Source organism: Pseudorasbora parva, chromosome 7, assembly GCF_024679245.1.
Source record: "Pseudorasbora parva isolate DD20220531a chromosome 7, ASM2467924v1, whole genome shotgun sequence".
Lineage (NCBI taxonomy): Eukaryota > Metazoa > Chordata > Actinopteri > Cypriniformes > Gobionidae > Pseudorasbora > Pseudorasbora parva.
The window spans coordinates 203,011-229,990 of NC_090178.1; the positions used below are offsets into that span (position 1 = coordinate 203,011).

The 26,980-nt window shown below is 45.8% G+C and overlaps 1 protein-coding gene across 1 annotated transcript in view; it reads left to right on the forward strand.

The window, feature by feature from the left end:
- The first annotated feature begins 290 nt into the window (after nucleotides 1-290).
- pop1 (POP1 homolog, ribonuclease P/MRP subunit) overlaps nucleotides 291-26,980 on the forward strand; it is a 77,437-nt gene continuing 50,747 nt past the window's right edge. Inside the window, 8 exon segments of the mRNA XM_067447722.1 lie at nucleotides 291-388; nucleotides 7,598-7,673; nucleotides 7,754-7,858; nucleotides 11,818-11,993; nucleotides 15,587-15,847; nucleotides 16,896-16,983; nucleotides 18,376-18,554; nucleotides 24,396-24,610. Of these exon segments, the coding sequence (XP_067303823.1) occupies nucleotides 7,598-7,673; nucleotides 7,754-7,858; nucleotides 11,818-11,993; nucleotides 15,587-15,847; nucleotides 16,896-16,983; nucleotides 18,376-18,554; nucleotides 24,396-24,610 (1,100 nt within the window). The 5' untranslated portion in view covers nucleotides 291-388.

A 26,980-nucleotide genomic window follows, 5' to 3' on the forward strand; every position in this document is an offset into this window, starting at 1 on the left:
GGCCATTGCCTCTCATATTCAGTGTTTGTTTTTAATACACGTTTAATTATTAGTAAGTATTTTCCCTTCTGGAAGTCAGTGGGGCCAATAAACTCTATTGTTACCCAAATTCTTCAAAATATGCTATTTTGTGTCCAGCAGAAGTGATAAACTCATACAGGTTTGCAGCAACACGAGAGAGAGTACATGATGATACAATTTCCATTTTTGGGCGAGCTGTCCCTTTAACGCGTCGTCGGTCTGAAAGGACTACATTTCCCATCATCCTTTAATCCGGAAGTAAGCGCAGATTGTGCACGTGGGCTGTCAGCCAGAGCGTGAGCCGCTCCAACGGGAAGTTCACACACAAACTGTTCACATCAAGCGGAGGAGATTAACGCGCTTTAAGGTACGTGTCGTGTTATGAGTGTTATATCGCTAGTGTTAGAAGAGAGTAAAGATCATTCACCAACACAAATATGGAGATTTACAGGCCAAAAACTGCATTTCATTCATTTCACGACCGCTGCCTTAAGGACCGCTTTACTTTAGTTTACCTTTTTCAATGAAGCGTTTAATAAACTGGACAACACTCTTTATACGTGACACTAATTTACTGCACTTTACACACTACAGCACACACTACAGCACACACTACAGCACACACTACACACTACAGCACACACTACACACTACAGCACACACTACAGCACACACTACACACTACAGCACACACTACAGCACACACTACAGCACACACTACACACTACAGCACACACTACACACTACAGCACACACTACACACTACAGCACACACTACAGCACACACTACACACTACAGCACACACTACAGCACACACTACACACTACAGGACACACTACACACTACAGCACACACTACAGCACACACTACACACTACAGCACACACTACACACTACAGCACACACTACACACTACAGCACACACTACACACTACAGCACGCACTACACACTACAGCACACACTACACACTACAGCACACACTACACACTACAGCACACACTACACACTACAGCACGCACTAAACAGTACACTACACACTACAGCACACACTACACACTACAGCACACACTACAGCACACACTACAGCACACACTACACACTACAGCACACACTACAGCACACACTACAGCACACACTACACACTACAGCACGCACTACACACTACAGCACGCACTAAACAGTACACTACACACTACAGCACACACTACACACTACAGCACGCACTACACACTACAGCACGCACTAAACAGTACACTACACACTACAGCACACACTACACACTACAGCACACACTACAGCACACACTACAGCACACACTACACACTACAGCACGCACTACACACTACAGCACGCACTAAACAGTACACTACACACTACAGCACACACTACAGCACACACTACACACTACAGCACACACTAAACAGTACACTACACACTACAGCACACACTACACACTACAGCACACACTACAGCACACACTACACACTACAGCACACACTAAACAGTACACTACACACTACAGCACACACTACAGCACACACTACAGCACACACTACAGCACACACTACACACTACAGCACACACTACAGCACACACTACACACTACAGCACACACTACACACTACAGCCCACACTACACACTACAGCCCACACTACAGCACACACTAAACAGTACACTACACACTACAGCACACACTACAGCACGCACTAAACAGTACACTACACACTACAGCACACACTACAGCACGCACTAAACAGTACACTACACACTACAGCACACACTACAGCACGCACTAAACAGTACACTACACACTACAGCACACACTACAGCACGCACTAAACAGTACACTACACACTACAGCACACACTACAGCACGCACTAAACAGTACACTACACACTACAGCACACACTACAGCACGCACTAAACAGTACACTACACACTACAGCACACACTACAGCACGCACTAAACAGTACACTACACACTACAGCACACACTACAGCACGCACTAAACAGTACACTACACACTACAGCACACACTACAGCACACACTACAGCACACACTACAGCACACACTACACACTACAGCACACACTACAGCACACACTACACACTACAGCACACACTACACACTACAGCCCACACTACACACTACAGCCCACACTACAGCACACACTAAACAGTACACTACACACTACAGCCCACACTACAGCACGCACTAAACAGTACACTACACACTACAGCACACACTACAGCACGCACTAAACAGTACACTACACACTACAGCACGCACTAAACAGTACACTACACACTACAGCACGCACTAAACAGTACACTACACACTACAGCACGCACTAAACAGTACACTACACACTACAGCCCACACTACAGCACACACTACACACTACAGCACGCACTAAACAGTACACTACACACTACAGCACACACTACAGCACACACTACACACTACAGCACGCACTAAACAGTACACTACACACTACAGCCCACACTACAGCACACACTACACACTACAGCACACACTACACACTACAGCCCACACTACAGCACACACTACACACTACAGCCCACACTACAGCACACACTACACACTACAGCCCACACTACAGCCCACACTACAGCACACACTACAGCACACACTACACACTACAGCACACACTACAGCACACACTACACACTACAGCACACACTAAACAGTACACTACACACTACAGCACACACTACAGCACACACTACACACTACAGCACGCACTAAACAGTACACTACACACTACAGCACACACTACAGCACGCACTAAACAGTACACTACACACTACAGCACACACTACAGCACACACTAAACAGTACACTACACACTACAGCACGCACTAAACAGTACACTACAGCACACACTAAACAGTACACTACACACTACAGCACACACTACAGCACACACTAAACAGTACACTACACACTACAGCACACACTACAGCACACACTAAACAGTACACTACACACTACAGCACGCACTAAACAGTACACTACACACTACAGCACACACTACAGCACACACTAAACAGTACACTACACACTACAGCACACACTACAGCACACACTAAACAGTACACTACACACTACAGCACACACTAAACAGTACACTACACACTACAGCACACACTACAGCACACACTACACACTACAGCACGCACTAAACAGTACACTACACACTACAGCACACACTACAGCACGCACTAAACAGTACACTACACACTACAGCACACACTACAGCACACACTAAACAGTACACTACACACTACAGCACGCACTAAACAGTACACTACAGCACACACTACAGCACACACTAAACAGTACACTACACACTACAGCACGCAATAAACAGTACTGCAGCGGACAATAGTGGAGCAACATCAGGAAGGAGTTTCTCAGAGAAACACTGCAGAGTGTGAAGTTTTATCATCTACAGAGCATAATATCATCCAAAGATTCAGAGAATCTGGAACAATCTCTGTGTGTATGAATAAAATGTGAATATGAATAAAAAATATCTGCAGAAGATTTACCCATGTACACTTGCTTTAAGGGGATAGTTCACTTTGAAATGAAAACTCTGTCATCCTTTACTCGCCCTCAAGTTGTCTCAAACCTGTATGAGTGTCTGTCTTCAGCTGAACACAAGGGAGAGATTTTGAAGAACGTCAGTAACAGCTATCTGGAGCCATTGACTTCTGTAGTATTTTTTTTCCTACTATGGCAGTCAATGGCTCCAGTTAGCTGTTACTGACGTTCTGTTGTTTGGCCAGAGGCTGAAGACTCCAGCCAGCAGAGGGAGCCGTTTCCTCACGTTTGACACTCACACACATGAGGATGGAGATCGCACTCACAGCTCAGCTCGGCTGCGGGCATTCATGTAAACGGAGCGGCCGGCGGAGCTAAGCGAGTGTTTCAACTTCTCAAACTAATTCCTATTAAGTAAAGCTTCCAAAGGCATGAACTGAAAACGCGGCAGACTGAACATGCGCTGTGAATGTATGCTGCGGTCGCGTTTACCTCAGCTCTCATCCCGAGCTCAACCATGACAATATATCTGACTCCTGCAGCGTTTGGGCACTCCCTCAGTCACATTATGTTGAACACACACGTTCAGTTTTTAATTGTAGTGCCTCAGACCTGCCAACATGTACACATTTTTCGTACTCAGCACGCATTTTGACTCTTAAGTACGCTTGTACGATTCGCTGCTCTCTAGGTACGCATTTTGTTGCATCTCGCATTTCGCCGGTTTCAGTGCAACCCATGACGTTGATTCTGCCGCTGAGCCACAGTGTGTAAAGCTTTCGGCCAATCAGAGCGCTTCATTTTAACCCTCCGCCCATCTGCCCCTCCTAGTCAAATGCTTCGCGCCCGCACGTGTTCAGGGACTCAAGCAGGCCGGCCGGATAACTGCAGGCTTGAACCGGATGAACCGCGGTTGGCGGTAACAGCCGCGGATCGGCCGATGACGTGACGGAATATTATATTTTAATTAAATTAAGGGCGGGTGGCAGTTGAACCAATCACATGAAAAATATATACATTGTTAAATATTGTTACAGGCAGCGCCTGGTAACAATATTAGGCCTCCATCTCGTAGATGAGACTGCCTGGGTTATTTTGTTATGATATTAGTCTAGTTATATTTTAAAACAGCCAGTCATAGACGTCATTCATTCGGAGAAAAGGCATTTAAAACAGACAGATTATGGAGTTATATCAGAAATGACATCGGGCAATGGCAGCGCGAGATGTTCAGAAGAATGCAAGAGCTAAACTTCTACAAGCTCAATGACATCCACAGCACACACACACACACACACACACACACACACACACAGAAAGAAGGTAAGAAACATAGTCGGAAAACTCTGCCCATTAATTAGATGTGCAAGGCAAGCAGGAGAGTTTTGGGGCTGTTATGGACAATTAAAAATGTGAACATGCACTGTGGTGCGGTGGACTTGCAGCGAATTTCAGAGAATGAAAAGAGTCAGCGTTTTAATATCGTTGCTCCAGAGTTTGTTTCTTGTATGATTGTTTGGCCTGCTGGTATAAAATAATTTGCACTATCTGCCTGAAAAAGACGCGCTCTCTTTTCTATTCAGTCAAAATGACCGGTTTAATTCTTCAGGCTCGTCCTAGTCGTCACCCTGCATGACAGCGAGCAGAGTTAATAGCCTATAATGTCAATGACTAATTTTATTCAAGCTTTCTTTCTTTTTGCAATAGGCATTAATTAGCAGTGGGCTAAATAACAGCATGTTGAAATTATGTGCCAAATTACATCTTTTATTACAATGATAAAATTCTACAGGAGCCTATTCAGGTAAGGTCAGGTTTGCTGATGTGCGTTTTATTTAGGCTATTTATTTCTTTATTTATTTATTTTAGTCCCTGTGCGCCGATCGGAGATGGAGATTACTGCTGATATTCTGGGGATATGTTAGCCAATAGCTCATGCTTTGGTGAGGTCGTCAGGTTTTTTGCGTTCATTTTTATTTCCTGTGCAGTACGGGCTCTTTTTTTTTTGTATATGACAGTGTAAACCGTTCAATAACTCTTATTTAAAGGCTTACTGTTGGCCATAACGCTAGTCAATTGCATTAGGCTACGATTGCAAGAAGGATCAACTGTCAAAAAATGGGAGTTTTATTAAATGCATATCAGTAAATATTTTAATGTTTTTACTCTATAGTTGTTTAGTTTTGTCAAATTAAATTAATTTATTAATTTAAATTCATATTTAATTTGATTAAATATGAAATGAAATTTACATTGTACATTAGTAACAATATTTACTGTATATAATAGCAAAATGTTATGTCAAATTAAAATAAAAGAAGTTTTCACAGTGAAAATATGAAATGTGCCATAGTTTAGTGGAAGATTGCTGCCATCTACTGGAAAACAAACACTTTGGCTAGTGCTATAGTGAATAGTTTGTGCATGAATGCGAGATGTTATTATGTCTTGCTCTGTGTTTAGGCTGTCTTTGGTTCTGTTTGTGTGTGATGATTCGCCATCACCAGCCTTTCTATAATATCATGAACACAATGATGGAATGGGTTGTGATGCAAGGTTTGTTTTCAATTCGCTGCTGGGAGTTATTGCAGTAATTGTATAACATTTATGGTCTACTTGTATTTGGTTATGGAGTAACTAATAAATCTTAATTGGTGAAAGTATATTATGTGCATATTATGTATTATGGAGTTCATAGATTTATCTATGAGTCTATGAGGTATCATAAATTTCTCACTGGCGGGTGGGCAACGGTGAAGCGCACATTGGCGGTGGGCTGTCGGTGCGCGCTGGGGGGGGTAGTACTCATCAAATTTCTTCAAGGTTGGCAGGTCTGGTGTCTGTTCTCTATCTGAAATGATTTTATCTAAATGAACGCGGTCGCGGTGGGAAAGTGATCCAGTAATCTAGTAGTGGTGGCTTTGGGAGTGGCCTCGTAGGGCAGCGAAGCATTCTGGGAATTTTCTTTCATCCCCATGAGACAGTGAGAAAGCACCAAATTAAAAAATTCACATTTCTAATACATTAATGACCCTTTAAATACAGATTGATCTTCCCAGCCCTGAAGTACCCCTTCAAAATGGACTGTAGCAAAGTGGAAAACTGTTCTGTGGTCAGACGAATCAAAATGTGAAGTTCTTTTTGGAAAACTGGGACGCCATGTCATCCGGACTAAAGAGGACAAGGACAACCCAAGCTGTTCTCAGCGCTCAGTTCAGAAGCTGATCTCTGATGGTCTGGGGTTCATGAGTGTGTGTGGCATGGGCAGCTTACACATCTGGAAAGGCCATCAATGCTGAAACGTCTATCCCAGTTCTAGAGCAACATCTGCTCCATCCAGACGGCGTCTCTTTCAGACCTTGCATTCTCCAACATGACAATGCCAGAGCACACACTGCATCAGTTACAGCATCATGGCTGAGCAGAAGGAGGATCCGGCACTGAAATGGCCAGCCTGCAGTCCAGATCTTTCACCATTAGAAAACATTTGGCGCATCATAAAGAGGAAGATGCGATAAAGAAGACCTGAGACAGTTGAGCAGCTAGAAGCCTGAATTAGACAAGAATGGGCCAACATTCCTATTCCTAAACTTGAGCAGCTCGTCTCCTCAGTGCCCAGACGTTTGCAGACTGATATAAACAGAAGAGGGGATGACACACAGGGGGAAACATGGCCACGGCACAACTTTTTTGAGAAATTTAAAATTAACTTATTTTTCCCTTAAAATTACACATTTTCTCAGATTAAACATGTGATATGTCATCTATGTTGTATTCTGAATAAAATATTGAAATTTGAAACTCCCACATCATTGCATTCTGTGTTTATTCACAACTTGTACAGTGTCCCAACATTTTTGGAATCGGGTTTGTATAAATAATGTCCTGTCTGTCTGTAATCCCTATATTATATATTATAATATATCAGATATATGTGGGATTTTGTGTGTGTGTGTGTGTGTGTGTGTGTGTGTGTGTGTGTGTGTGTGTGTGTGTTTCAGATGACTGGAGCTAAAGACCGAATGAGAGAAAGAAAGATGAAAAATCAGCCGAGAAACGTCACGTACACAAGCTCAGGTGAGGATCAGACTTTATTCAGAAGTGATGGCATTTGATCAGGAGTCATTTGTGTTTATTGAACGGATGCTCGTCTGCAGGTCGCGGTGCCGAGAGAGGTCAGGGGTCGCAGGTATGCGGCTGGGTCAGAGGTCATCAGGCTGGGGGTCATAGTTACAGTCAAGATCTGCCCAAATACATCACAGGTGATCAAAGACACACCATCGAGATCAGGAGATAACACACACACACCATCGAGATCAGGAGATAACACACGCACACCATCGAGATCAGGAGATAACACACGCACACCATCGAGATCGGGAGATAACACACACACACCATCGAGATCCGGAGATAACACACACACCATTGAGATCAGGAGATAACACGCACACCATCGAGATCAGGAGATAACACACGCACACCATCGAGATCAGGAGATAACACACGCACACCATCGAGATCAGGAGATAACACACGCACACCATCGAGATCAGGAGATAACACACACGCACACCATCGAGATCAGGAGATAACACACGCACACCATCGAGATCAGGAGATAACACACGCACACCATCGAGATCAGGAGATAACACACGCACACCATCGAGATCAGGAGATAACACACACGCACACCATCGAGATCAGGAGATAACACACACGCACACCATCGAGATCAGGAGATAACACACGCACACCATCGAGATCAGGAGATAACACACGCACACCATCGAGATCAGGAGATAACACACGCACACCATCGAGATCGGGAGATAACACACACACACCATCGAGATCCGGAGATAACACACACACACCATCGAGATCCGGAGATAACACACACACCATCGAGATCGGGAGATAACACGCACATCATCGAGATCAGGAGATAACACACGCACACCATCGAGATCAGGAGATAACACACACACACCATCGAGATCGGGAGATAACACACACACATCATCGAGATCAGGAGATAACACACACACCATTGAGATCGGGAGATAACACACACACCATTGAGATCGGGTGATAACACACACACCATTGAGATCGGGTGATAACACACACACCATTGAGATCGGGAGATAACACGCACACCATCGAGATCCGGAGATAACACACACACAACACACCATCAAGATCAGGAGATAACACACGCACACCATCGAGATCAGGAGATAACACACGCACACCATCGAGATCAGGAGATAACACACGCACACCATCGAGATCAGGAGATAACACACGCACATCATCGAGATCAGGAGATAACACACACACACACCATCGAGATCAGGAGATAACACACACACACACCATCGAGATCAGGAGATAACACACACACACACCATCGAGATCGGGAGATAACACACGCACACCATCGAGATCAGGAGATAACACACACACACCATCGAGATCGGGAGATAACACACACACCATCGAGATCGGGAGATAACACGCACATCATCGAGATCCGGAGATAACACACACACCATTGAGATCGGGAGATAACACACACACCATTGAGATCGGGTGATAACACACACACCATTGAGATCGGGTGATAACACACACACCATTGAGATCGGGAGATAACACGCACACCATCGAGATCCGGAGATAACACACACACAACACACCATCAAGATCGGGAGATAACACACACACATCATCGAGATCCGGAGATAACACACACACATCATCGAGATCCGGAGATAACACACACACATCATCGAGATCCGGAGATAACACACACACAACACACCATCAAGATCGGGAGATAACACACACACCATTGAGATCGGGAGATAACACGCACACCATCGAGATCCGGAGATAACACACACACCATTGAGATCGGGAGATAACACGCACACCATCGAGATCCGGAGATAACACACACACAACACACCATCAAGATCGGGTGATAACACACACACCATCGAGATCGGGAGATAACACGCACATCATCGAGATCCGGAGATAACACACACACCATTGAGATCGGGAGATAACACACACACCATTGAGATCGGGTGATAACACACACACCATTGAGATCGGGTGATAACACACACACCATTGAGATCGGGAGATAACACGCACACCATCGAGATCCGGAGATAACACACACACAACACACCATCAAGATCGGGAGATAACACACACACCATTGAGATCGGGAGATAACACGCACACCATCGAGATCCGGAGATAACACACACACAACACACCATCAAGATCGGGAGATAACACACACACCATTGAGATCGGGAGATAACACGCACACCATCGAGATCCGGAGATAACACACACACAACACACCATCAAGATCGGGAGATAACACACACACCATTGAGATCGGGAGATAACACACACACCATTGAGATCGGGTGATAACACACACACCATTGAGATCGGGAGATAACACGTACACCATCGAGATCCGGAGATAACACACACACAACACACCATCAAGATCAGGAGATAACACACGCACACCATCGAGATCAGGAGATAACACACGCACACCATCGAGATCAGGAGATAACACACACACACCATCGAGATCAGGAGATAACACACACACCATCGAGATCAGGAGATAACACACGCACATCATCGAGATCAGGAGATAACACACGCACACCATCGAGATCAGGAGATAACACACACACACACCATCGAGATCGGGAGATAACACACACACACCATCGAGATCCGGAGATAACACACACACACCATCGAGATCCGGAGATAACACACACACACCATCGAGATCAGGAGATAACACACACACATCATCGAGATCGGGAGGTAACACGCACATCATCGAGATCCGGAGATAACACACACACCATTGAGATCAGGAGATAACACACACACCATTGAGATCAGGAGATAACACACACACCATTGAGATCAGGAGATAACACACACACCATTGAGATCAGGAGATAACACACACACCATTGAGATCAGGAGATAACACACACACATCATCGAGATCGGGAGATAACACACACACATCATCGAGATCCGGAGATAACACACACACCATTGAGATCCGGAGATAACACACACACATCATCGAGATCGGGAGATAACACACACGCACCATCGAGATCGGGAGATAACACACGCACACCATCGAGATCAGGAGATAACACACGCACACCATCGAGATCAGGAGATAACACACGCACACCATCGAGATCAGGAGATAACACACGCACACCATCGAGATCAGGAGATAACACACGCACACCATCGAGATCCGGAGATAACACACACACACCATCGAGATCCGGAGATAACACACACACACCATCGAGATCAGGAGATAACACACACACATCATCGAGATCGGGAGGTAACACGCACATCATCGAGATCCGGAGATAACACACACACCATTGAGATCAGGAGATAACACACACACCATTGAGATCAGGAGATAACACACACACCATTGAGATCAGGAGATAACACACACACCATTGAGATCAGGAGATAACACACACACCATTGAGATCAGGAGATAACACACACACATCATCGAGATCGGGAGATAACACACACACATCATCGAGATCCGGAGATAACACACACACCATTGAGATCCGGAGATAACACACACACATCATCGAGATCGGGAGATAACACACACGCACCATTGAGATCGGGAGATAACACGCACATCATCGAGATCCGGAGATAACACGCACATCATCGAGATCGGGAGATAACACGCACATCATCGAGATCCGGAGATAACACACACACCATTGAGATCGGGAGATAACACACACACCATTGAGATCGGGAGATAACACACACACCATTGAGATCGGTTGATAACACACACACCATTGAGATCGGGAGATAACACGCACACCATCGAGATCCGGAGCTAACACACACACAACACACCATCAAGATCGGGAGATAACACACACCATTGAGATCGGGAGATAACACACACACACACACACACACCATTGAGATCGGGAGATAACACACACACACACACCATCGAGAACTGGAGATAGCACACATGTAAAAGTGTGTGTCTAGCCCTTAGATGTGAATATGTGTAGCTCATGTCTGAAGTCTTTAAGAGAGTGTGTGTGTGTGTGTGTGTGTGTCTCAGGCTCTTTCTTCGCTAAAGCCCGCGCGGCGGAGCTGAATGCTATGCTGAAGGCCGTCAGTAAACCTGCCGGCAGCTGCCACGTCTTCACCGCCCTGCCCAAGCACATGCGCAGACGGGCCATGAGCCACAACACCAAGAGGCTGCCGAGCCGCCTGCGAGAAGGCGCTCAGAGACTGGTACTGACCTACCATCATCACTATCACCACCATCACTATCACACACACACACCATCATCACTATCACCGTCATCACTATCACCATCATCACGATCACCATCATCACGATCATCATCACCATCATCATCACTATCACCATCATCACTATCACCATCATCACTATCACCACCATCACTATCACCATCATCACGATCACCATCATCACGATCATCATCACTATCACCATCATCACTATCACCATCACCACTATCACTATCACCACCATCACTATCATCATCATCACTATCACCACTATCACTATCACCATCATCACTATCACCATCATCACGATCATCATCACGATCATCATCACTATCACCATCATCACTATCACCATCATCACTATCACCATCATCACTATCACCATCATCACGATCACCATCATCACGATCACCATCATCACGATCATCATCACTATCACCATCATCACTATCACCATCATCACTATCACCATCATCACTATCACCACCATCACTATCATCATCATCACTATCATCATCATCACTATCACCATCATCACGATCATCATCATCAAGATCATCATCACTATCACCGTCATCACGATCATCATCACTATCACCATCATCACTATCACCACCATCACTATCACCATCATCATCATCACTATCACCACCATCACTATCACCACCATCATTATCACCATCATCACTATCACCATCATCACTATCACCACCATCACTATCACCACCATCACTATCACCATCATCACTATCACCATCATCATCATCACTATCACCACTATCACCATCATCATCACTATCACCATCATCATCATCACTATCACCACTATCACCATCATCATCACTATCACCACCATCACTATCACCACCATCACTATCACCATCATCACTATCACCACTATCACCATCATCATCACTATCACCATCATCATCATCACTATCACCACTATCACCATCATCATCACTATCACGATCACCATCATCACGATCACCATCATCATCATCACTATAACCATCATCCCGATCATCATCACTATCACCATCATCACGATCACATCATCACTATCACCATCATCATCACTATAACCATCATCACGACCATCATCACTATTACCATTATCACTATCACCATCATCATCATCACCATCATCACTATCACCATCATCATCATCACTATCACCACCATCACGATCATCATCACCATCATCACTATCACCATCACTATCACCGTCACCATCACCATCATCACGATCATCATCACTATCACCATCATCACGATCATCATCACTATCACCGTCATCACCATCATCACTATCAATCAATCAATCAACTTTATTTATATAGCGCTTATTAAAATTTAATTAATATTATTGAAATTACTCTTCATCCAGTGTTTTATATCAGCTCTGCATTCCGTTAATCTTGTGAATTCGTAGGTTTCGTCAGGGCGTGAGGAAATATAGAGCTGAGTATCGTCAGCATAAGAATGAAAACTAACGCCATGCTTCCTAATGATATCTCCCAGTGGAGCAGATACAGGGTGAAGAGCAGCAGTCCTAACACTGAGCCTTGCGGTACCCCATACTGAACTTGTGATCGGTACGACATCTCTTTATTTACTGCTACAAACTGATAACGGTCAGATAGGTACGATTTAAACCATGCCAAAGCAGTTCCACTAATGCCAACATCATTTTCGATTCTATTCAGAAGAATATCGTGATCGATAGTATCGAATGCAGCGCTAAGATCGAGTAACACTAATAGAGAGCTACAACCACGATCACCATCACTATCACCATCATCACTATTTCCATCATCACTATCACCATCATCACTATCACCATCATCACGATCATCATCACTATCACCATCATCACGATCATCATCACTATCACCGTCATCACCATCATCACTATCGCCATCATCACTATCATTATCACTATCATCACTATCACCATCATCACTATCATCATCACTATCATCACTATCATCATCACTATCACCATCATCACGATCGTCATCACCATCATCACTATCACCACTATCATCGTCATCACTATCACTATCATCACCATCATCATCACTATCACTATCATCACTATCACTATCATCACTATTACTATCACTATCATCACTATCACCATCACCATCATCACGATCATCATCACTATCACCGTCATCACCATCACTATCACATCATCACTATCACCATCACTATCACCATCATCACTATCACTAGCATCACTATCACCATCATCATCATCACTATCACCGTCATCATCATCATCACCATCTTCACTATCACCATCATCATCATCATCACCATCACTATCATCACCATCACTATCATCACCATCACTATCACCATCGCTATCATCACTATCACCATCGCTATCATCACTATCACCATCATCGCTATCATCACCATCGCTATCATCACCATCGCTATCATCACCATCACTATCACCATCATCACTATCACCATCACTATCACCCCCATCACTATCACCATCATCACTATCGCCATCATCACCATCGCTATCACCATCCTTGCTATCATCACTATCACCATCATCACTATCACTCACCATCATCACCATCACTATCATCACCATCACTATCACTATCGTCACTATCATCACCATCGCTATCACCATCATCATTATCACTATCACCATCTTCACTATCATCACTATCACCATCTTCACTGTCACCATCGCTATCACCATCATCATCACTATCATCACTATCACCATCATCACTATCACCACCACCACCATCATCATCAATATCACCATCATCATCCTTACTATCACTATCATCATCATCATCATCACCATCATCACTATCACCATCGTCACTATCACCATCATCACTATCATCACCATCGCTATCACCATCATCATCACTATCACTATCACCATCTTCACTGTCATCACCATCACTATCACCATCATCACTATCACCACCACAACTATCACCACCACCACCATCATCATCATCATCATCAATATCACCATCATCATCCTTACTATCACTATCACCATCATCATCATCATCATCATCATCATCATCAATATCACCATCATCATCCTTACCATCACTATCACCATCATCATCATCATCACTATCATCACAATCACTTTCATCACTATCACCACCATCACTATCACCACCATCACTATCACAACCATCACTATCACCACCATCACTATCACCACCATCACTATCACCATCATCACTATCACCATCATCATCATTACTATCACCATCATCACTATCACCATCATCACTAACCCACTATGGTGATAGGGATGATGGTGATGGTGATAGTAATGGTGATGGTGGTGAGGTGATTGTGGTGATGGTGATAGTCATGATGATAGTGATGATGGTGATAGTCATGATAGTGATGATGATGAGGATGATGATGGTGATAGTCATGATAGTGATGATGAGGATGGTGATGGTGATGGTGATAGTGATGATGATGGTGATAGTGATGATAGTGATGGTGATGATGATGATGATAGTGATGATGGTCTCTCAGTGCTGTGTGTGTGTGTGCAGGCGGAGCGGAGTCAGCATGCTCCAGATAAGCAGAGGAAGCCTGTGTCCCGCAGCAGGAGTCGGCGAGCGCGGCGCAGACACGGCAATCTCCTGCTGGAGTTCAACCGCCGGCAGAGGAGGAGCCGATGGCTGGAGACGCACATCTGGCACGCCAAACGCTTCCACATGCGGAGGAGCTGGAGCTGCTGCCTGCCACACACACCCACAGCCAAGAGCTACAGGGCCAGCTACAGGGCCATGGACACACACGCCCTGCTGCAGGTGTGTGTGTGTGTGTGTGTGTGTGCATGTGTGAGAGAGTGAGTGTCAGCCACACACCCACAGCCAAGAGCTACAGGGCCATGGACACACTCGTCCTGCTGCAGGTGTGTGTGTGTGTGTGTGTGAGAGTGAGTGTCTGCCACACACACCCACAGCCAAGAGCTACAGGGCCATGGACACGCCCTGTCGCAGGTGTGTGTGTGTGTGTGTTGTTGTTGTTGTTGTTACACTGGAGTAATAATGATAAAGTCAGCTTTGATCACAGGAATTCATTATAAAACATGTAAATAAAAAAGTAATATTGAACTGAAATATTTAACAATATTCAGGCCCCGTCCACACGGAGACGCGTTTAGCTGTACACGTATACATTTTGCCGTGTATCAGCGTTTCGTCCGCACGGATCCGGCGTTTTGGAAGCATTAATCCGATATTTTCTGAAACCGGGTCCCAGAGCGGATAAATCTGAAAACTACCCTCTTCCGTTTTCGTGTGTACAGCGAATCCGTATATTTTCTGAAACGGTGATGTCATCGCACTACGTCCAGCACGGTGAAGAGTTTAGGGATAAAGCTACGGGCACTGGGCATTGGCACATCAATGTCGCCTCATTTAATGACCGTATCTGCAGTACTGTAAGGCTAAGTTTAGGGTTATGGGTCGGGGTAGGCGTTAATAAAACACATCTGTTAAGTAGCAAATGTATTTATTGTTATTTTATTGTGAGATTTTGCCTCACCTCCGACCACTGCTATACCCCTGCTAGCCACAACTCTTCTTCTCCGTTTTTAGTGTATTTCTGTGGCAGCGCCACACACTGGCCTGGCATGCAGGCTACATCGTTTTTAGTTGGTTTCGGTAATCTCGTGTGGACGGGACCTTAATGTTTACTGTATTTTTACTGAATATATGCAGCCTTAAGACACTTTCTAAAACGGCTTGAAGATATTCCTCTACAAAAGGAGAGCCTTTGGGAAACCCATCCTTAAGGAAAACACAGCATGAGCTTTCTGGAGACTGGGGTGAACTGTGTGTGTGTGTGTCTCAGGATTTGTCATATTTCTGCTGCTTGGAGCTCCGGGGATCTGAAGATCTGATACTGAGAGCGCTGGCTCGACTCACCAACAAACAAACAGGTGTGTGTGTGTGTGTCTGTTTGTATTGTGTGTGAGATGTGTGTGTAGTTGATCGTCTTTGATCTTGTGTATGTGAGATGTTTGTGTGTGTGTAGTTGATCGTCTTTGATCTTGTGTGTGTGTGATGTTTGTGTGTGTGAAGTTGATCGTCTCTGATCTTGTGTCTGTGTGTGTGGGGTTGATCGTCTTTGATCTCGGTGTGTGTGTGTGTAGTTGATCGTCTCTGATCTCGTGTGTGTGTGTGTGTGTGTGTGGGGTTGATCGTCTCTGATCTCGTGTGTGTGTGGGGTTGATCGTCTCTGATCTCGTGTGTGTGTGGGGTTGATCGTCTCTGATCTCGTGTGTGTGTGGGGTTGATCGTCTCGGATCTCGTGTGTGTGTGTGGGGTTGATCGTCTCTGATCTCGTGTGTGTGTGTGAGGGGTTGATCGTCTCGGATCTCGTGTGTGTGTGTGGGGTTGATCGTCTCGGATCTCGTTTGTGTGTGTGTGGGGTTGATCGTCTCTGATCTCGTGTGTGTGTGTGTGGGGTTGATCGTCTCTGATCTTGTGTGTGTGTGGGGTTGATCGTCTCTGATCTCGTGTGTGTGTGGGGTTGATCGTCTCTGATCTTGTGTGTGTGTGGGGTTGATCGTCTCTGATCTTGTGTGTGTGTGGGGTTGATCGTCTCTGATCTCGTGTGTGTGAGGGGTTGATCGTCTCTGATCTCGTGTGTGTGTGTGGGGTTGATCGTCTCTGATCTCGTGTGTGTGTGGGGTTGATCGTCTCTGATCTCGTGTGTGTGGGGTTGATCGTCTCGGATCTCGTGTGTGTGTGTGGGGTTGATCGTCTCTGATCTCGTGTGTGTGTGTGTGGGGTTGATCGTCTCTGATCTCGTGTGTGTGTGTGTGGGGTTGATCGTCTCGGTTCTCGTGTGTGTGTGTGGGGTTGATCGTCTCTGATCTCGTGTGTGTGTGTGTGTGGGGTTGATCGTCTCTGATCTCGTGTGTGTGTGTGTGTGGGGTTGATCGTCTCTGATCTCGTGTGTGTGTGTGTGTGGGGTTGATCGTCTCTGATCTCGTGTGTGTGTGTGTGGGGTTGATCGTCTCTGATCTCGTGTGTGTGTGGGGTTGATCGTCTCTGATCTCGTGTGTGTGTGGGGTTGATCGTCTCTGATCTCGTGTGTGTGTGGGGTTGATCGTCTCTGATCTCGTGTGTGTGTGTGTGGGGTTGATCGTCTCTGATCTTGTGTGTGTGTGGGGTTGATCGTCTCGGATCTCTGTGTGTGTGTGTGTAGTTGATCGTCTCTGATTTCTGTGTGTGTGTGTGATGTTTGTGTGTATGTGGTTGATCGTCTCTGATGTCGGTCTGTGTGAGGTTGATTGCCTCTGATCTCCGTGTGTGTGTGTGTGTAGGTCCCACATTCGCGGCCGCCTCATGTGTGTCCGGTGCGCGTCAGGGCCGAGTCCATCTGTATCGAGCGGATCAGTTTCCTCACGGCGCTCTGGGTCCGGCTGAGTTCCTGTGGAGGCCCCGGGGCCCGAACGCTTCAGACAGACAGCTATGGATTTGGGTCCATCCGGACCTTAAACAGGTCAGACTCTACACGCCACCACACGCTACACACGTATGTGAACGCTCAGACTCTTAAACAGTTCAGACTACACGCCACCACACGTTACACGCTTGTGAACGCTCAGACTCTTAAACAGTTCAGACTACACGCCACCACACGTTACACGCTTGTGAACGCTCAGACTCTTAAACAGGTCAGACTCTACACGCCACCACACGCTACACGCGTGTGTGAACGCCCAGACTCTTAAACAGGTCAGACTCTACTCGCCGCTACATGCATGTGTGAACGCTCAGACTCTTAAACAGGTCAGACTCTACTCGCCGCTACATGCGTGTGTAAACGCTCCACCAACATGTTACACCTGTGTGTGTGTGAAAGCTCCACCAACATGTTACACCTGTGTGTGTGAACGCTCCACCAACATGTTACACCTGTGTGTGTGAACGCTCCACCATGTTACACCTGTGTGTGTGAACGCTCTACCACGCTACACGCCTGTGTGAACGCTCCACCAACATGTTACACGCCTGTGTGAACGCTCCACCAACATGTTACACGCCTGTGTGAACGCTCCACCAACATGTTACACGCCTGTGTGAACACTCCACCAACATGTTACACGCCTGTGTGAACGCTCCACCAACATGTTACACGCCTGTGTGAACGCTCCACCAACATGTTACACGCCTGTGTGAACGCTCCACCAACATGTTACACGCCTGTGTGAACGCTCCACCAACATGTTACACGCCTGTGTGAACACTCCACCAACATGTTACACCTGTGTGTGTGAACGCTCCACCAACATGTTACACGCCTGTGTGAACACTCCACCAACATGTTACACGCCTGTGTGAACGCTCCACCAACATGTTACACGCCTGTGTGAACGCTCCACCAACATGTTACACCTGTGTGTGTGAACGCTCCACCAACATGTTACACGCCTGTGTGAACGCTCCACCAACATGTTACACCTGTGTGTGTGAATGTTCCACCAACATGTTACACTCATATGTGAACGCTCCACCAACATGTTACACCTGTGTGTGTGAACGCTCCACCAACATGTTACAACTGTGTGTGTGAACGCTCCACCACCATGTTACACCTGTGTGTGTGAACGCTCCACCAACATGCGACACCTGTGTGTGTGAACGCTCCACCAACATGTTACACTCATGTGTGAACGCTCCACCAACATGTTACACCTGTGTGTGTGAACGCTCCACCACGCTACACGCCTGTGTGTGTGAACGCTCCACCAACATGTTACACTCATGTGTGAACGCTCCACCAACATGTTACACTCATGTGTGAACGCTCCACCAACATGTTACACCTGTGTGTGTGAATGCTCCACCAACATGTTACACTCATGTGTGAACGCTCCACCAACATGTTACACTCATGTGTGAACGCTCCACCAACATGTTACACCTGTGTGTGTGAACGCTCCACCAACATGCTACACCTGTGTGTGTGAACGCTCCACCAACATGTTACACTCATGTGTGAATGCTCCACCAACATGTTACACTCATGTGTGAACGCTCCACCAACATGTTACACCTGTGTGTGTGAACGCTCCACCAACATGTTACATGCCTGTGTGAACACTCCACCAACATGTTACACCTGTGTGTGAATGCTCCACCAACATGTTACACCTGTGTGAACACTCCACCAACATGTTACACCTGTGTGTGTGAACGCTCCACCAACATGTTACACTCATATGTGAACGCTCCACCAACATGTTACACCTGTGTGTGTGAACGCTCCACCAACATGCTACACCTGTGTGTGTGAACGCTCCACCAACATGTTACACTCATGTGTGAATGCTCCACCAACATGTTACACTCATGTGTGAACGCTCCACCAACATGTTACACCTGTGTGTGTGAACGCTCCACCAACATGTTACATGCCTGTGTGAACACTCCACCAACATGTTACACCTGTGTGTGTGAACGCTCCACCATGTTACACGCCTGTGTGAATGCTCCACCAACATGTTACACCTGTGTGAACACTCCACCAACATGTTACACCTGTGTGTGTGAACGCTCCACCAACATGTTACACTCATATGTGAACGCTCCACCAACATGTTACACCTGTGTGTGTGAATGTTCCACCAACATGTTCCACTCATATGTGAACGCTCCACCAACATGTTCCACTCATGTGTGAACGCTCCACCAACATGTTACACTCATGTGTGAACGCTCCACCAACATGTTACATCTGTGTGTGTGAACGCTCCACCAACATGTTACACCTGTGTGTGTGAACGCTCCACCAACATGCTACACCTGTGTGTGTGAACGCTCCACCAACATGTTACACTCATGTGTGAATGCTCCACCAACATGTTACACTCATGTGTGAACGCTCCACCAACATGTTACACCTGTGTGTGTGAACGCTCCACCAACATGTGACATGCCTGTGTGAACACTCCACCAACATGTTACACCTGTGTGTGTGAACGCTCCACCAACATGTGACATGCCTGTGTGAACACTCCACCAACATGTTACACCTGTGTGTGTGAACGTTCCACCATGTTACACGCCTGTGTGAACGCTCCACCAACATGTTACACTCATGTGTGAACGCTCCACCAACATGTTACACCTGTGTGTGTGAATGCTCCACCAACATGTTACACTCATGTGTGAACGCTCCACCAACATGTTACACTCATGTGTGAACGCTCCACCAACATGTTACACCTGTGTGTGTGAACGCTCCACCAACATGCTACACCTGTGTGTGTGAACGCTCCACCAACATGTTACACTCATGTGTGAATGCTCCACCAACATGTTACACTCATGTGTGAACGCTCCACCAACATGTTACACCTGTGTGTGTGAACGCTCCACCAACATGTTACATGCCTGTGTGAACACTCCACCAACATGTTACACCTGTGTGTGAATGCTCCACCAACATGTTACACGCCTGTGTGAACACTCCACCAACATGTTACACCTGTGTGTGTGAACGCTCCACCAACATGTTACATGCCTGTGTGAACACTCCACCAACATGTTACACCTGTGTGTGTGAACGCTCCACCAACATGTTACACTCATATGTGAACGCTCCACCAACATGTTACACCTGTGTGTGTGAACGCTCCACCAACATGCTACACCTGTGTGTGTGAACGCTCCACCAACATGTTACACTCATGTGTGAATGCTCCACCAACATGTTACACTCATGTGTGAACGCTCCACCAACATGTTACACCTGTGTGTGTGAACGCTCCACCAACATGTTACATGCCTGTGTGAACACTCCACCAACATGTTACACCTGTGTGTGTGAACGCTCCACCATGTTACACGCCTGTGTGAATGCTCCACCAACATGTTACACCTGTGTGAACACTCCACCAACATGTTACACCTGTGTGTGTGAACGCTCCACCAACATGTTACACTCATATGTGAACGCTCCACCAACATGTTACACCTGTGTGTGTGAATGTTCCACCAACATGTTCCACTCATATGTGAACGCTCCACCAACATGTTCCACTCATGTGTGAACGCTCCACCAACATGTTACACTCATGTGTGAACGCTCCACCAACATGTTACATCTGTGTGTGTGAACGCTCCACCAACATGTTACACCTGTGTGTGTGAACGCTCCACCAACATGCTACACCTGTGTGTGTGAACGCTCCACCAACATGTTACACTCATGTGTGAATGCTCCACCAACATGTTACACTCATGTGTGAACGCTCCACCAACATGTTACACCTGTGTGTGTGAACGCTCCACCAACATGTGACATGCCTGTGTGAACACTCCACCAACATGTTACACCTGTGTGTGTGAACGCTCCACCATGTTACACGCCTGTGTGAACGCTCCACCAACATGTTACACCTGTGTGAACACTCCACCAACATGTTACACCTGTGTGTGTGAACGCTCCACCAACATGTTACATTCATATGTGAACGCTCCACCAACATGTTACACCTGTGTGTGTGAATGTTCCACCAACATGTTACACTCATGTGTGAACGCTCCACCAACATGTTACACTCATGTGTGAACGCTCCACCAACATGTTACACCTGTGTGTGTGAACGCTCCGCCATGTTACACGCCTGTGTGAACGCTCCACCAACATGTTACATGCCTGTGTGAACACTCCACCAACATGTTACACCTGTGTGTGAACGCTCCACCAACATGTTACACTCATATGTGAACGCTCCACCAACATGTTACACCTGTGTGTGTGAACGCTCCACCAACATGTTACACCTGTGTTTGTGAATGTTCCACCAACATGTTCCACTCATATGTGAACGCTCCACCAACATGTTACACCTGTGTGTGTGAACGCTCCACCAACATGTTACACCTGTGTGTGTGAATGTTCCACCAACATGTTCCACTCATATGTGAACGCTCCACCAACATGTTACACCTGTGTGTGTGAATGTTCCACCAACATGTTCCACTCATGTGTGAACGCTCCACCAACATGTTACACCTGTGTGTGTGAATGTTCCACCAACATGTTTCACTCATGTGTGAACGCTCCACCAACATGTTACATCTGTGTGTGTGAACGCTCCACCAACATGTTACACTCATGTGTGAACACTCCACCAACATGTTACACCTGTGTGTGTGAGCGCTCCACCAACATGTTACACGCCTGTGTGAACGCTCCACCACGCTACACCTGTGTGTGAACGCTCCACCAACATGTTACACTCATGTGTGAACGCTCCACCAACATGTTACACCTGTGTGTGTGAAAGCTCCACCAACATGTTACACCTGTGTGTGTGAACGCTCCACCAACATGTTACACGCCTGTGTGAACGCTCCACCAACATGTTACACTTGTGTGTGAACGCTCCACCAACATGTTACACCTGTGTGTGTGAACGCTCCACCAACATGTTACACTCATGTGTGAACGCTCCACCAACATGTTACACCTGTGTGTGTGAACGCTCCACCAACATGTTACACCTGTGTGTGAATGCTCCACCATCATGTTACACTCGTGTGTGAACGCTCCACCAACGTTACACTCAATGTGAACGCTCCACCACGCTACATGCCTGTGTAAACGCTCCACCATGTTACACGCGTGTGAACGCTCCACCATATTACATGCCTATGTGAACGCTCCACCAACATGTTACACGCGTGTGAATGCTCCATCACGTTACACGCGTCTGAACGCTCCACCAGGTTACTCGTGTGAACGCTCCACCAACATGTTACACGCGTGTGAATGCTCCATCACGTTACACGCGTCTGAACGCTCCACCAGGTTACTCGTGTGAACGCTCCACCAACATGTTACTCGCGTGTGAACGCTCCACCAACATGTTACACGTGTGAACGCTCCACCATGTTACATGCCTGTGTGAACGCTCCACCAACATGTTACACATGTGAACGCTCCACCAGGTTACTTGTGTGAATGCTCCACCAACATTTTACTCGCGTATGAACGCTCCACCAACATGTTACACGTGTGAACGCTCCACCATGTTACATGCCTGTGTGAACAACATTGTTACACGTGTGTGAATGCTCCACAAACATCGAACAGTGACAATCAACCGCCCCCACACACACACGCGCACACACACGTATTTCTATAGTGCTTTGTTCAGGACCGATTATGAGATGAAAGATAAACACAAACAATTTTACAATTTAAGTGACTGTGATGATTTGTAGCATCTCGACTCCAAAAAAGAAGCTGCACACACACTCTCTGGAGTCTCATGTGAAGCCCTGCTTTGTTTTCTGTTGTGATGAATGTGGTGTGATCATGTGACAGGAAGTGCTTCCGGAGCTGCAGCTGGTGTGCCAATGTTTCGAGGCCGTGTCTGATGAGCCTCATCCCGCTGCGGATCTGGCCGAAGGAAGGAAGAGGAAGAGGAAAGAGGAGGAAGAGGAAGCTGGGCCGGCCCCCAAACGGCTGCTGGGAGACGGGACGCGTCCCTTCGGAGCCCCGCTGCGCTGGGAATCCTCCGGCTCCACCATCACCATCAGGTGACCAAATCATGACACACTACGCCATATTTATCAGATGAAAAGTAATAATTGTAACGCGCTCAGGCTAAGCGTGCGTTCACACCTCTGGAGCCAGGGCAGCTTTATGGTAATGAGCGAAGATGCGGTTCGGCGGCAGCCAATGGGAGTGTAGAAGTCCTGCCAGAGAGCATCCCAGAGTACGGCGTAACATTGGGCTCAGTCTAGGGCTGCACGATTATATGACAAATCATAATTGTTGATTATTCCCCTGAAATTGTAATTGCGATTTATAAATTACGATTATCACAATTTACATGATGTTTTGAATAGTTTTATGCCATTGTTTGAAGCGACTGCATGCCATATTTCTTATCGAATTTTCTATTTAATTTATGCCTTAAAAGTCAAATATACACTCACCTAAAGGATTATTAGGAACACCTGTTAAATTTCTCATTAATGCAATCTATCTAATCATCCAATCACATGCCAGTTGCTTCAATGCATTTAGGGGTGTGGTCCTGGATACAATTTGCACGAGCTCACCAAAATTGGCCAGTTGAAGACTGGAAAAATGTTGCCTGGTCTGATGAGTCTCGATTTCTGCTGAGACGTTCAGATGGTAGAGTCAGAATTTGGCGTAAACAGAATGAGAACATGGATCCATCATGCCTTGTTCCCACTGTGCAGGCTGGTGGTGGTGGTGTAATGGTGTGGGGGATGTTTTCTTGGCACACTTTAGGCCCCTTAGTGCCAATTGGGCATCGTTTAAATGCCACGGCCTACCTGAGCATTGTTTCTGACCGTGTCCATCCCTTTATGACCACCTTGTGCCCATCCTCTGAGGGCTACTTCCAGCAGGATAATGCACCATGTCACAAAGCTCCAATCATCCCAATCTTTGGGATGTGGTGGAACGGGAGCTTCGTGCCCTGGATGTGCATCCCACAAATCTCCATCAACTGCAAGATGCTCTTTTTTTGTAAGTGCATTTTATTGAACGATTACAGAACTGAAGCATCCGTAATTGTAATCGCGATTACAAATTGGATGAATTGTGCAGCCCTAGCGCCGACCACATCCGTTCCCAAGCAGAAATGAGGAGAGTCCACTGCTGCGGGATTGATAAGAAGGCGTTTATATTTATACACAAATCCGCCGCAAACTTTATGGGCGCCGCCATCTTGCCTGCCGCCATTACTGCGTGCGTCCGAAGTGCGTGACGGTGTGACACTTCCCGGTTCCTCTAATGACATTTCAATAAAATCAGATCCTGCACATTACATAAATTGTCTGGTGAAAGGGAACATTGGGTAGATGGTGTCAGGCAGTGGGCAAAACTTACAGATAAAGCTAATTTATTGACAACAGGATGTATTCATGTATAAATGCATCTACCTAATGTAATTAAGACAGCAATAAAACTGAACACTGTCATTATGAGCTGTGTTGCTAATATTAGGGCTTTATTTACGTGATCGCGGAATTGTTTTACACAAACACGTTTTAAGAACATGAAATAATTATGAGGACTTATGCTGCACTATGAGCAGCGCGCGGCAGTCATGCACGACGCGCTGTGAATGATGAAGGATCAAATGATCAGACAGAAAATAATTAAAACACGTGCACGTTACAAAGGGACTTTAAGTCACAATTACACAAATTTAACTTTGTAGTTTTCTCTTTTGTTACTGACGTTATGGTACGAGTCACTGCCTGAAAACCTCACGACACCTGATTGATACGCAGCGGCTGATCTGTGATGTAGGATGCAGTATGATCTGGCCAGTCCATCCGGAGTGCATGCCCTGTAGTTTAGTTTCTGACGCTCATCGCATGCCAGATGATTCATAAAATAATCTTATACCTGTAGGAACATGTATTCTATTGCTACAACTGGTCGTGGCTATTTATTTGCAGCTTGTGAACACATGCATGAGCACATCGGTAGGCCACGCAAGTTTACGTGCTGATGATAAGGCTATATTTCTTCGTTTCATATTTGTCTAATTGTGACTTTAAGTCCCTTGGTAATGGACACGTATGTTTTAATTATTCTCTGTCTTGAAGTGGTTTTCTTTACGTTCATTTTATCGTTTATCATTCACAGCGTGTCGTGCATTTTTGCCGCGCGCTGCTGTTTATTTATTGTATTATTATTGAAAGGATCAAGATTTACAAACAAATATTTTTGCACAAAATCAACTTCTTCGAAATAGGATACAGAAAAGATATAGCCTGAGGGAGCAGCTTAATACAAACAGGAAAAATAATAATAATAATATGCATTCGTAACAAAAATAAAAATAATTTATAAGGGAAAAAACCAAGCCTAGGCTATTATAACATGACATGAGGGTCATTGTTCAGCTATTAACCTCATTG